Source organism: Pelobates fuscus, chromosome 6 (assembly GCF_036172605.1).
Source record: "Pelobates fuscus isolate aPelFus1 chromosome 6, aPelFus1.pri, whole genome shotgun sequence".
Classification (NCBI taxonomy): domain Eukaryota; kingdom Metazoa; phylum Chordata; class Amphibia; order Anura; family Pelobatidae; genus Pelobates; species Pelobates fuscus.
Window position 1 is genome coordinate 100249597 of NC_086322.1, and position 13570 is coordinate 100263166.

General features: G+C 37.5%; 1 protein-coding gene across 3 annotated transcripts in view; it reads left to right on the plus strand.

The window, feature by feature from the left end:
* Positions 1-11721, plus strand: part of FAT1 (FAT atypical cadherin 1) — a 173990-nt gene extending 162269 nt beyond the window's left edge. Inside the window, exons 27-29 of one of the 3 annotated variants that reach the window (XM_063458085.1) lie at positions 4013-4072; positions 5317-5352; positions 10259-11721. In XM_063458085.1, the coding sequence (XP_063314155.1) occupies positions 4013-4072; positions 5317-5352; positions 10259-10890 (728 nt within the window). In that variant the 3' untranslated portion in view covers positions 10891-11721. The remainder of the gene's footprint in view (positions 1-4012; positions 4073-5316; positions 5353-10258) is intronic. The other 2 variants (XM_063458086.1, XM_063458088.1) reach the window with 2 other exon arrangements.
* Positions 11722-13570: the final 1849 nt, after the last annotated feature.

The following is a 13570-nucleotide window of genomic DNA, read 5'->3' on the forward strand; positions in this document are numbered from 1 at the left end:
TTACACTGCTGCATTAACAGCTTCAACTTTGGTCAGCTGACATTCTCACTCAGTGACTGCCATCCAAATTCATAATAATAAGCGATATTGCTAATGTGGACTTGCAAAGTCCACAATACATATATAACAAGCAAGTGTCGTGGGCTCCAGTACCCAGGGGAGCCCTGGTTTGTGTCAAATGGCTCTAAAATGACTTGACACAGAGTCAGGGACATACTGACAGCATATAGCAGACTGGTGCTTAGAGTGTCCCTTTAAGTGTAAGAAGTGTTTTAATATGAAGAGATGGCATAAAGCAGCACATTACTCCAGAGATGTTAATTTTTTGAAAAAGATTTTTTGCATTTCTTTTGTTTAGTTTTCTGGTGATTCACAAAGTTATACATTTTAATCAAAGAGTGTGGGACAGAGAAAAAAAAGTTGCATGTGTAGTAAAGTTGTGTACTTGTCAGTTTCTTTGTATTTTCATACTAATGAAAATGTATTTCCACTTGTGATTAGAAATGTAAGCTAAACGAATGATCTATATAGTTTACTCGTATATTGAAAGTTTCCTAAATTCATCCATTTATATAAACATAAACTAAAGTTAGGTCTTAAAGTCTCACCAAAATAGTTTTTGATTTTTTTTTTCACAAAAGGGTTCTCTAAGTAGCATAATCAATAAAGCTCACCGTACGACTGTTAAGTCACATTTATATTGTTTTATCTTTCTTACATATATACTTTTAAAAAGTAAAAAAAAATACATTATTTTTTTTTTTTTTTGGGCGGGGCCGGGCCGCCGAGCCGAGCGGCTGCTATCCACGCCGGCTCCGGCTACGAACCGCAGAAAACGGGGAAAAAATGAGAAAATACCAACGATTTAAGCTGACAACGGCAACCAGAGGCAAGATCAGGTAGTGAGGAACCGGGGAGAAAAGCGTAGAGACACATGCTGAGCCCACGGCACACATTGAACACGGTGAACCCCGGAGGCCTGAGACCTGCAACATGAGCGGATCCACAGCGCACACAGAAGGCACAGGAGACAGGGTGATCCCGGCCCAAAAGTCGGAACTTCAGAAGCTGGAGGTGGAAGCGCGCCCGGAACATGGCGCCTCTATGTACAGAGCTAAAATGGCCGACAATCAAACCACACCCGCACAGAAACATTATTACACACTGCAGAGACCCACGCTGGGGCACCACGACCCCTGGGATGGCTGGACCCACAACTGGATCCTCCCGGGCGGCGGACAGGTCAGTAAGGAGCCAGCCCAGATTCCCGGATTAGGAGGGGGTCCGGAAGAAAATGCCCCCAATTCTGTGAGCCCAGTGGGGATGAGAAGCGCGGGCCCTCTGGCGGACCGGTGGCCGGGGGGCACGCGCCGGCGTCATGTCAGTGGCCGGAGGCGGGAGAGGCAAGACTGGGCCGGAGCTCCAGGGAGGCCCTGCTGAGGCTGGGGAGGTGCAGGAGACGGGGACCCCGCGGACTCTACGGGGGGGAGACCGCCGGACAGCTCCGGTCTCTGAGTGCCCACAGCGAGGTAGTACTCCCTAATAGACCCAGAAGCATGCCTTGGGTGGGAAAGGGAGAGGGCCTGTCGCAACCGGGGGAACCGGGGAGACCCAGAGGGGCGCAGCTGACTTACCATGTGCACACTTGCCCTGCAATAACTATGGTGAGGCCATACCAGGGGGAAGCCTGAAGAAATACCACCATGGGGGCCGACAAATCCACACTAGACAATTTCACCACACCGGGCGCCATTGCGCCCCTTCCAGCGAAGTGACTTTAGTTCTAAATCTTGAATCCGCTGTTTCTGTTTTTTTTTTTTTTTCTATCTGCCATTCACTGTATTCTTAAAAGCATTATTGATCTTTATCTAACTATGTGTATACGTGTAGAATACGAATGAGCATACTTACAGCTTGTTAATTTGACTTAGTTACAGACCAACTCATAACCAACTGACAGACCCAGTATTAGCATTGGTATAACTTAAAACTGAACAATGCTTGGTTTAACGTGTTTACTCTTACTATAAAATATAAAATGTGCAGTATTCTTCAAACGCCATGAAAATGTACAAACTGTAACTATCTTAATAGCCGGTATATGCTGTTGTGGCACACCGGGCATGTTCTGTAATTCCCTGCACGCAATAAATAAAGAATTAAAAAAAAAAAAAAATACATTATTTTTTACAATATATGAAATATATTGTTTCTATATTTGGCATGTTTTTTTTTTTAACTTATGTGAACCTCTGTGGTAGCCAATTCCATTAACACAGTAAATGGAGTCCAGCATTATAGTCTTTGAGATTAGTCAGGTGTTAGTTAAGATAGACCACAGTTCTTATTGCCACTAAAGTCTGCTCTTAGCAACAAGTTTATGAATTGAATTATTTTATTTAAAGACTGCCAAAGAGAGCAGTTGTTGGTAAGGGTTACAAAAGCATTACTGTAAGCTTTTGGACTCAACCATCATTATGTTGCTGAAATGATGGTGATCCAAAAACCCTTCATAAAACTAAACAAATGCAGTCCATGTTTGAGGAGTGTGGTACACCAGAACATCGTAAAGAACTACATTGTATTGGGTTAGAATATGTAGCCAGTTGTTGCACTGTAAATGAACAACTGTCTTTAATGAAAACACTATAACATGTATTCACTTAGAAGTGATTGTCATGCACTAAAATAAACTAAACAATTTATATGGAACATGAATTGCTGTAGTGTAGTTAGAGTTGTGAAGAGAAATGAATTGGAAACCTTTTCCCAATTCAGCCATTTCAGCCTTAAATGTTCAGTTTAAATGTTTTAAAATATGTAAACAAACCCTTGCAATCCATTGCAAGAACTAGAACAGGATCAAAACCCAGTTGCTTTACAAACATTGAGTGAACCTATTCAGAAAGGTGCCTACGTATCTACAGGGGAATATGCAGTGTTCCATCAGTAGATGGAAAGTTAGCAGTATATAGTTACAGCACAGAAATAATATTAAATGCATTAAATCAATAACAAAACTAGTTAAACCAAAGGAATTGGGCCTCACGGAATAGCCATCTCAGTTGTGACCTTCAAGTGATATGGTCAGTAGCTTGCAAAGGCTCCACAAGGTGACACATTCGCTTTCCGCGGTGTGTGTCTGACAAAAGGATTCACTGTTTCAATACAACGTTCAGTCTTCATGGGTTTTCATAAATATTCTATGTTCATGAGAAAATGCAAACGTGACCGTTCTGCTAGCAGTCATTTGTAATGTGATGCATGACCTGTAGCAAGCTGTTCATACATGATAATCAAATTATCAGTTATTTGTAGCAGCTCAGTAAGGACAAATAGGCCAAAATACCTCTAAGCCAATGAGTGATCCAAGCACAGGGGAGCTAGAAGGTTTTGGCTGAAGTGATTCACAAATATTACAGCAAGGACAATAAATGTTAGGTTAGTTAAACAGAACATGAATAAATTATATTTTTATTGTTTAATTGTTTTAGAATGAAATATAGTATTATTGTAACAGAGAAAGATCAGTCTACATTTTAAGCCCTTAAGGACACGTCATGATTCCCTTTTATTACAGAAGTTTGGTCCTTAAGGGGTTAAGGTCAAACAATGCAGTAACACATAATTTTGAAGGGCCAACAACCTTTCACCCCAATATCTCATAATTGATATTTTTTGTTCTGTTAAACCACATTTCATTGCATCTTTATCAATACTTTTCATTCATGTTGCTAGCAATTGTTTCTTTTTTTGGGGTATATTTTATGAATATTTCTGTTCCGTAGACTGTGACTTTGGAGCTTTCTCCATAGTAACCTTGAATTGTTAAATTCATGTAACTAAGATGTCATGATACAATCCACTTTTTGTGTTTGATGCAGTTTTGTGAACTGTTCTTTCTGTGATAATAGATCTAAACAGTGGTCTATTGTCAATGTCCAATTTTCACAAACTATCCGCAGGAATTATAGGCTTGTTTTAATGTGTTTCTTTTCTTGCCTTTTACAAGCTTCCATTGTGACAGTAATACACCTTGTCAATGCTGTTGTTGACTCGGTGGAAAAAGAAGGTATATATCCGTATAAATGTATCTGTAAAATATAGTATGCACCCCACCTGGATTGTGCTGTGCTTTCTGTATATTCTGAATGTGCATGTCTTTAAAACCGTGAAATCTTCCTTTTTATATGTGATAACCTTTATACTTTGTATGTGTTGCAACCGCATCCCTTATTTTATAATCCTGGCATATTTTTTATTATATTAAAATGCTCCATTAGGCTTCTGCAAGGCATACTAGTAAATTTCCATGTGCCCGAGCTTTCTTTGCATCTGCTTGGCATAGCAAAGTGTGCCTGTAAACAAATTAGGTGTTTTATTAGTATGGAGACACTTGACATCTTTTCATTCTGTGCTGTGCCACATTGCATTTTAATTTCAAGCAAGATTTAAAGTTATGTCTCTAAATCAGTGAGAAGCGAAACGCTGTACTCTGACGATCAAGTAACAGATGCTCCGTTAATTTGCTTTGAGGCAATAAAATAAATAAATTGATACAAATACTTAGCTGTCAGTAAACATGTTGGGAGCACCATTCCATCTGAACAAGGCATCTTGCGCTCGCTCACCTACAGTCGAACATCTTGAATTTAAGCGAGGACTGCAGCTGGCCTCTCCTTGGCACTTGACCAGCATGCCGTGCATCTCAGACAATGAGAGATGCTTTTAGTTTATATATTTATGGTTTTTTGTGAGCAGTTATTTATTGTATGTGTATTTTTTTTTCTGTTTGTGTGTAGAACAGTATGGTTTACTCTGTTTTTGATTCAGTATGAAGTGCATGCTTTTCATAAAATGTAGGCTTAGATTTATCAAACGGTGAAAATGTTTACGCTTATAGGACCCAACATCATAAGGTGTACCAAAAAAGACTACTTTTTTTGCATTCCAAGCTAAGAGAGGGATAATTGCCCTACAGATAATTCCTATCTGTTTCCTTTTTTTTTTTTTCAACACTTTCCCTTTTGTGACAATACAGTATCTTTTACTACTTGATAAATCTAAGTCGTAAGGCATGATATGTGAACATTTTATGGGCTTCTTAGAACAATGTGTAAAACATGAACTCATAGAGTATCTCTGTCTCCAAGGTAAAAATGATTGGTTTGTTGCAGGTCTAGTAAAACTGCAACATTCCATCCATGTAGCAGGCTGTGGACTGTTGTGGTGTTAAATGTACGCATCTACAAGTATGTCAGCTGCCGGACTTCTAATGTATTCTTTTTCCTATTTCTCTCTACGTTGCCTTCAAAGATTCTTTTGCAGTTCCTGATGTCAGGAATTCACGAGGTGACTTCTGCATGTTGTTGTTTACTGATACTAATATGTGTGCCTTATTTGCCCTATTTAACCCTCACCTAAAAATGTGTACATGTTTTGCTTTGCTATTGCAGTCCTTGTTTACTAGCAAGAACACCTATTCCAATGTCTATGGAAATTCAAGTTGAGAATGCATGAAAGGGAATGCATGAAAGATCTCTGGAAATATTATGGAGATATATTAGTTATTGTCACTGAATACTTTTTGCTGTATGTACCAATATAATAATAATCATCCTATTGGGATTATTAATCTCCTAGACCAGGGATAGGCAACCATCAGCACTCCAGATGTTGTGGACTACATCTCTCATAATGCTCTTACAGCCCTAATGCTGGAAAAGCATCATGGGAGATGTAGTCCATAACATCTAGAGCGTCGAAGGTTGCCTATCCATGTCCCAGATATATTAGTATTGTTTTTAATCCTAATGATTTATATATATAACCATTTATTGGGAGCCTTTTTTACCTATGCTTACCATGAGTATCATCCCATGTTATAAAGGACAATAGGTGTGATTAATAGATAATTTGTAAAATGTTTGCTTATAGCACTAACATTTAGTATTACCAAAATCAAGAAATTGTATTCAATTCCATTTAATGCTATCATGTAGAATCCTTCATCAATCTTTAGATTTTCTACATAGGTCTTTTTTTAGGTTAATGCTGCCCAAACCTGTTAATTTGCACATAACATAATTGCTACAGGGGAAATACTAAACACAATTAGAGTGCTTTTTCAGACACATCTTCCATATTGTAACATTTAAATGGCCACTTCTGGAGGTACATGCTGTATTAAAGGTGTAAGTTTGATGTCGCACAGATCTTGATAACCGTTTAATCCAGAGAATTTACACTGATCGACCACAACATTAAAATCACCGGACTAATATCGTGTAGGTTCTCCTCATGCTGCCAAAACCACTCTCATACCTTGAGAGATGAACTTCACAATATCTCTGAATGTTTCTTGTAGCATCTGGCAACAAGACATTAGCAGCATTACGTCTTCCCATAGTGCACCCTGTCTTCCCCAGATAAACATTGCAAACACTCCCGGCCATCCACCTGATCTAAAAGAAAATGTGATTCATCAGACTAGGCAACCTTCTTCCATTGCTCCAGGGTCCAGTTTTGATGCTCACATCCCCATTTTAAGGCACTTTTGTTGATGTACAGGAGTCATCATGGGCACTCTGACTGGTCTACAACTATGCAGTGAACTGCCATGCACTGCTTGTTTTGACAGCTTTTCAATCATGGCCAGCATTACGTTTTTCAGCAATTTGATGTACTTCTGTGTGAGAGGACTTTATGGGCTAGCCTTTGCTCCCATGTGCAACCTTGGATACCCATGACCATGATGCTGGTTCACTGGTTGTCCTTCCTTTGACCACTTTTAGTAGGTATTAAGCACCGCATACTGGGACCACCACACAAGACTTACTGTGTTGGAGATTCTCTGACCCAGTCTTCAAGCCATCACTAATTGTTTTTTGTCAGTCATTCAAATCTTTTCGCTTCCTCATTTTTACTGGTTCCAACACATGAAATTCAAGAACGGACTATTCACATACTGCCTAATATTTCCCACTCCTTCACAGGACCATTTTAATCTATCAGTGATTTAATTGTTGTGGCTGATCAGTGAATGTTGGTTTTTAGTTTATCGACTTAAAGGAACACTATAGTCACCTAAATTACTTTAGCTAAATAAAGCAGTTTTAGTGTATAGATCATTCCCCCTGCAATTTCACTGCTCAATTCACCGTCATTTAGGAGTTAAATCACTTTGTTTCTGTTTATGCAGCCCTAGCCACACGTCCCCTGGCTATGATTGACAGAGCCTGCATGAAAAAAAAAAACTGGTTTCACTTTCAAACAGATGTAACTTACCTTAAATAATTGTATCTCAATCTCTAAATTGGACTTTAATCACATACAGGAGGCTCTTGCAGGGTCTAGCAAGCTATTAACATAGCAGGGGATAAGAAAATCTTAATTAAACCGAACTTGCAATAAAGAAAGCCCAAATAGGGCTCTCTTTACAGGAAGTGTTTATGGAAGGCTGTGCAAGTCACATGCAGGGAGGTGTGACTAGGGTTCATAAACAAAGGGATTTAACTCCTAAATGGCAGAGGATTGAGCAGTGAGGCTGCAGGGGCATGTTCTATACACCAAAACTGCTTCATTAAGCTAAAGTTGTTCAGGTGACTACAGTGTCCCTTTAATAAATCCCCACAAAGGATTTTAATGAATGACCATAGTAACAGTCTAGACTTTATTGATCCCATTCCAAAATGGACTACTCAATTACCATACAACTCTAATAACCATAGCCGTGATTATATATAGCCCTGCCAATGCTAGATAAGGAGATTCTAGGCTGGCACATCAAGAAATACAAATTGAATCTCAAGGGTTTAAATAGATACTTTGAATACACATATGTTCTACCCTGACTTGACATGCAGCTATATGCTACTTACTGTACTATATTTTGGGTAATTTTACCACAAACGTATACTATATTACAAATAGCCATGCTGCACATATAGCGTAGAATATAAAACTGCATATGGAGTATGGCAGTATCAGCGTTCGATAAAACTAGCATATGGTCTGTGTGTCCATATACACAAACATCATACAGTTTATTTTGGGTAGTACACAACACATTAACTGCTAGCAGCTCCTGGCAAATAACTAAATGTGCTAAATTCTTAACAGGCTGTGTTTCTAAATGATGCTATTACTTTGGTGTCTGTTTATTTATTTGTTCACCCAGTATTACATCAGTCTTGTTATTGCTTTTTATTGCATTTTGTGTTATCAGCTCACGTGTGGCTTTTTTTTTTGTTGTTGTTTTGTTTCGCTGCACTTTTCACTGTTTGCTTATTATTTTCTCAGTTTATTCTGATAATAATGCTTTCTGATTTTGTGCAATGTTTTAATAATGTTAATAATGTTCATTTGAGTGTTTGAGTAATTTACTTAATTTAAGATGTTGAAAACTTGGAAGTTGGAAACTTTGGTTTCTTCTAGAATTTTCGTTTCCTAAAATTTTTAGAAGATTTAGATGGACACATGACTACCACCAGCATGCATTTAATTAAATGAAATCAAAGCTAAACAAACAAAAAAATGCAGAATTCAGTATTATTGGTGGTTAAAAAAATAACATTTAAACTGGAAAATGTTAATTGACAAGAATTTTACATTTTAGGACAGAAATAGATGAATTGGGAAACCTCTCAAAGTATTTTTTCCAAACTCCTATTGTTTCACCTTAAATATCCTAGAAATATCTATAAATCTACTCTTCCTTATTTACTGATTAACCCCCAAATGAATGCTTCACTAAATCTCAGTTTCTGTAACTTCCAATATTCATGGCTATATGGACACAACTAATCCTTGTGCAATGGGGACCCGCAAAATCCCAAGGAAACCATTTTTCATGTACACAGAAAAATATACACACAGGAAGGTGTTTAAAAATTATAAAATATATAGTGTATGATTTGATGTTTGGCACAGTATGCATTACTGTATTTCTGTGTTTCTGGCAGTTTAAATGTGTATCTATGTGTTTCTCACATTGTGTGTGTTTGTGTAGCTGTGTGTATCTACATATATGTGTCTGTGAGGGTGTAACTGTGTGTGTGTGTGTGTCTGTCTGGCTGTGTATATGTGCCTGGAAATGTTTAAATTGTGTTTGTGTGTTTATGTGGCTGTGTGTATCTGTATATATGTGTGTGTGTGTGTCTGTGTCTGAAAAGCAATGTATTTTAAAAGGTTCCCAAGCAATCCGGATGGAAGCCCTGACACACATTGCATTGGAGGAGAACAAACAAACTATTTATGTTCTCTGCCTCCACCTGCGATGCTCAATTATAGAAAAGAGCAGAGCTTAAAACAGTGATTGACAGGGAGCCATTTAGGAGCCACTCAGAGTCCAGTAAAAAGTTGAATAAAGCAGGTGATTATTTTACATTTATATTATATTTCAGATTTCAAAAACACATTTGTCAAAATATAGTGGATAGGTAAGCATACTATTAAAAATCCATAGTCAGTTGTGTTTAAATGTGCAACATTTTCCATAAATTTAAATATCCAGTTTGCAATAAATTTTAAATAAATATTAAATTAATATACTTTCCTGATTTTCTCAATCTATTGTCAGCAAGATTTCCCCAAGATCAGACAAACTGACTTCTTAACTGTCTCTCTGCTTTTAAACATATGGTTTTTTTTTTTTATTATAATGGTGTTGTAGAATGCAATTAGTGGAGATAAATGAAAAATAGAACGTTTGTAATTTTTATAATTAATTATTAATATCTGGTGAAGGCAACCAAAGTGTTTGGTTGTGTGTATATGTATGTGTGTGTGTGTGTGTGTGTGTGTGTGTATGTGTGTATAATATATATATATATATATATATATATATATATATATATATATATATATATATATATAATATGAGGTATACAGATACACAATGCAACATTTATGGTTTATTTCCTCCTTGTATTGGAAGCCATCCCTATGGCTTATAATTAGGCATCTTGTCTGGGAAATCACACATGGAGACTTTTTTTATTTTCTATTAAAATGTTATTTTTCATGCATGAAATAACGTTTACTGCAGGAGGGTAAGAGTACAAGGTGCAGCTTGTTAGCGTATGTGGTCATGTTGATGGTCACGAATGTCCACAAAAGCTTTGCTATGTTATGTTTTAAAATGTTTTTTATGTCTGTGCATTTAATTATGTTTTATTACTAATCAACTCATATATACTCTGCACATTAGAGGTCTTAGAGGTTTAATGGTGTTTTTGTTGTTTTTATTGTTTTGTAGGTTATCACTGGGATACTTCAGACTGGATGCCTAGTGTCCAGTTGCCAGATATTCAGGAATATCCTCATTATGAAGTTGCTGAAGAACCAGCTCCTCTCTACACAGACCCTACTGCCATTGAGACAGATTATTATCCTGGAGGGTATGACATAGAAACTGACTTTCCACCTCCACCAGATGACTTCACTTTGCCAGATGAGCTTCCACCACTGCCACCAGCGTACACGGAATTGTTTGATTCAATGCAAACGCCTAGAGAAATGCCAAATGTAGGCAGCTTGGGTTCATCAACAAAAAGTAATCAGAGATATATCCTAAACAAGTACCTTCCACATCACCAATATTCAACAAGTATGGCAGAACCTCAAAGCACTACCAGTGGAGATGGCAATAGTTATAGAGATCCTTATGCTGCTTCTTACATGTTAGGGTATAATAGAGACTTTGAAGTCCCCATGGTGGACAACATGTCCATGTCTGGATACACTTCTGCAGCTTCATGCACTGATGTGTCTGCATGCTGTGAAATGGAGTCAGAGGCCATGATAAGTGACTATGAGAGTGGAGATGATGGTCACTTTGAAGATGTGACAATACCTTCTCTAGATCCCCAACATCACACTGAAGTCTGACACCATAAAAAGTGCCTGGACATTTTTCATTTTCAAAAAGTCTAATAATGAAATTCTATATTTGTGATATACTTTTTTGTTTTCTTGTTCTTTTGAATTTCTGTAGCAATGCTTTCATGCTGTTCTTTTATTAAGCGATATCAGACATGACTAGCCTTGGCCATGCTGACTTCATTCCCAAAAGTACAATTGTGAAGACAATGGATAAGCTGCTTCCACTCCACTTTTTATAAGGTCTTTTCTGTTTAATGACTTATTTTTTTAATTTTTTTTTTCCATAAATAATTTTCTTAGAAAAAAATACCACTACAACATGGTAGCATGAAATATGTATTTATAAAGTTTGAAATTTTACTTTTATCCTTTTTCCACTTGTAAATGCAATGTACAGTTTTGATTTTAATAGCATTAACTAGATTTTGTAGATATTTTGTGGATTTATTTTTCTTTTGAACATTAGCGATTTCAAGGTCTGCATTTTGTACTAGGAAGCAGATTATTCCAATTATAGGGGCTTCACTCTCTCTTATTCCACTGAGGTTTTAACTTCTTCGAGTGATTTCCAGGTATATTTAAAGTAACAGCTGAGCATAAGCAAAGACTAAGTTGGACACAACGGATTAAAAAAAAAAAAAAATGTCTATATTCTAGCATTTTTCGCTTCTTGGAAAGTGTAATGGGGACCCACTGCATACCTGTTTAGAACCAAAATCACCATGACACGGTTTTTATGGTGTCTGTATATTTGTGATGCAATGGTCTTGTAAAGGTTTTTACTGAAACTACCATTAGCCAGTCTTTCTTACTGACAATAAATTATTTTAAAAAAGATAGTCTTTGTATCATTTGCAGTTTTAACATATTTTTCCATGTTCAGAAATGTATTCTCATAAAGTATGTCGCTAAACCACGACCATGACTTGTGTTCGCTGTAACAGAACGTGACAAAATTAGTCAGGTTAGTCTGAAGTTTTAGACGTATACATGCCATGCACCTTTTAAGATAAAATGATAAATAAGAAATAGAGAGAATATTAAAGGATCACTATAGGGTCAGGAACACAAACATGTATTAAACCACCATCTAGGCCACCATCAGCTGTCCTGGAGTGGTTCACTGGTTTTGCATTTTTTCCTATATTGTGTTTCAATCTGTTGTATACAGCAATTACAGATTAAAAGGAATCCATGTTTAAAATGGAATGAGGCAAAAATGTGATTCTTTGTTAAACGAATTTGCATATGTGCACCCAGAATCCTTTGCGGTTGTAACATCGCTGCAGTTTTGGGATTTCTGTGGGAAAAGCAAGTCTTATGGCTTGACTGGTGTGCAGATTTTTGTTTAACATTGTATTAATTATATATATATATATACATATACATATACATATACATACATACATTCATTCATGCGCAGTATCTTAGCTGTTCCTAGAGCTGCACTCTTCTGGACAGCGACCTCAGATGTCCCACCTGGAATCTGTTGAAGCCATCCCCCAACTTGGGAGTCATAGCCCCGAGTGCTCTTATCACAACTGGGACTACTACTGCCTTCAATTTCCACATCCTTTCTAGTTCTTCTTTCAGTCTTTGGTATTTGTTCACCTTCTCATGTTCCTTCTTCCTGCTGTTATAGTCACTGGGTACATCTTCATCCACTGCCACATCCACCACAATGTGTGTGTGTGTGTGTGTGTGTGTATATATATATATATATATATACATATATATATATATATATTTGTGTAAGGGGCAAATAGCCGTATATGGAGTAAGGATCCAGCATAAGTGTAGGATAGTATAAAGAGATCAAGTCGGTTGTGGTGTGCCGAGACTGACGGTACGGTAGGCCTGTAAATAAAGAGGGCCCACCAAGGAGTAAGAAAGTAAAGTAAATGGAAAGAAAAGAGAAAGTGTTGAAGTGAGGAGTGGGTGGGAGGGTCATTTTGATGCTGACCTCAAGCAATATGAGTAAGGTAAAGGGTGTCCCTTATATAGGGGAGTGATTTAATTTAAGCCCCTCCCACAAATACAGGCCAAACGGCCTTAATACTTGTGTAAGGGGCAAATAGCCGTATATGGAGTAAGGATCCAGCATAAGCGTAGGATAGTGTAAAGAGAGCAAGTCGGTTGTGGTGTGCCGAGACCGACGATACGGTAGGCCTGTAAATAAAGAGGGCAAAAATTAATAATCAAAGATTTAATACAGTCAACAAATATATACATATTAACCAGACCTTTCCTTAAATGCATTACAGTATTTAATTCCTGTTAGGATTTTGAAGGTAGTTATCTAGGACACCATTTGTTGTGGGTAGGATAGTATGTTATCTCTACTGTTGGTGCGTGTTGACTTGTTTCGGAATGTGGTAGAGCCAATAGGTAATGATATATGTGTTTATGTACATGGGATCGTTGAAGACAATGATCTGTCTGAGTGGTGGTGATGGTAGTGGATTCTCATGCCTGAGAAAGGCATAGAAGGCAATGTGCATGGCTGGTAATGGCCGACTTGCTGGTATAATTGAATGGTTGTAGATCTAATAGGTCCGATAAGGATGAAAAGTTGGATGGCTATTGGTAATCTCTGAGAGGAACGTGGGGGAATGGATTCCTTAAAACCTCTGAGTATATTCTTGTCTGGTATGATAGCATGAAGTTATGTAGTTTTGGCCATAGG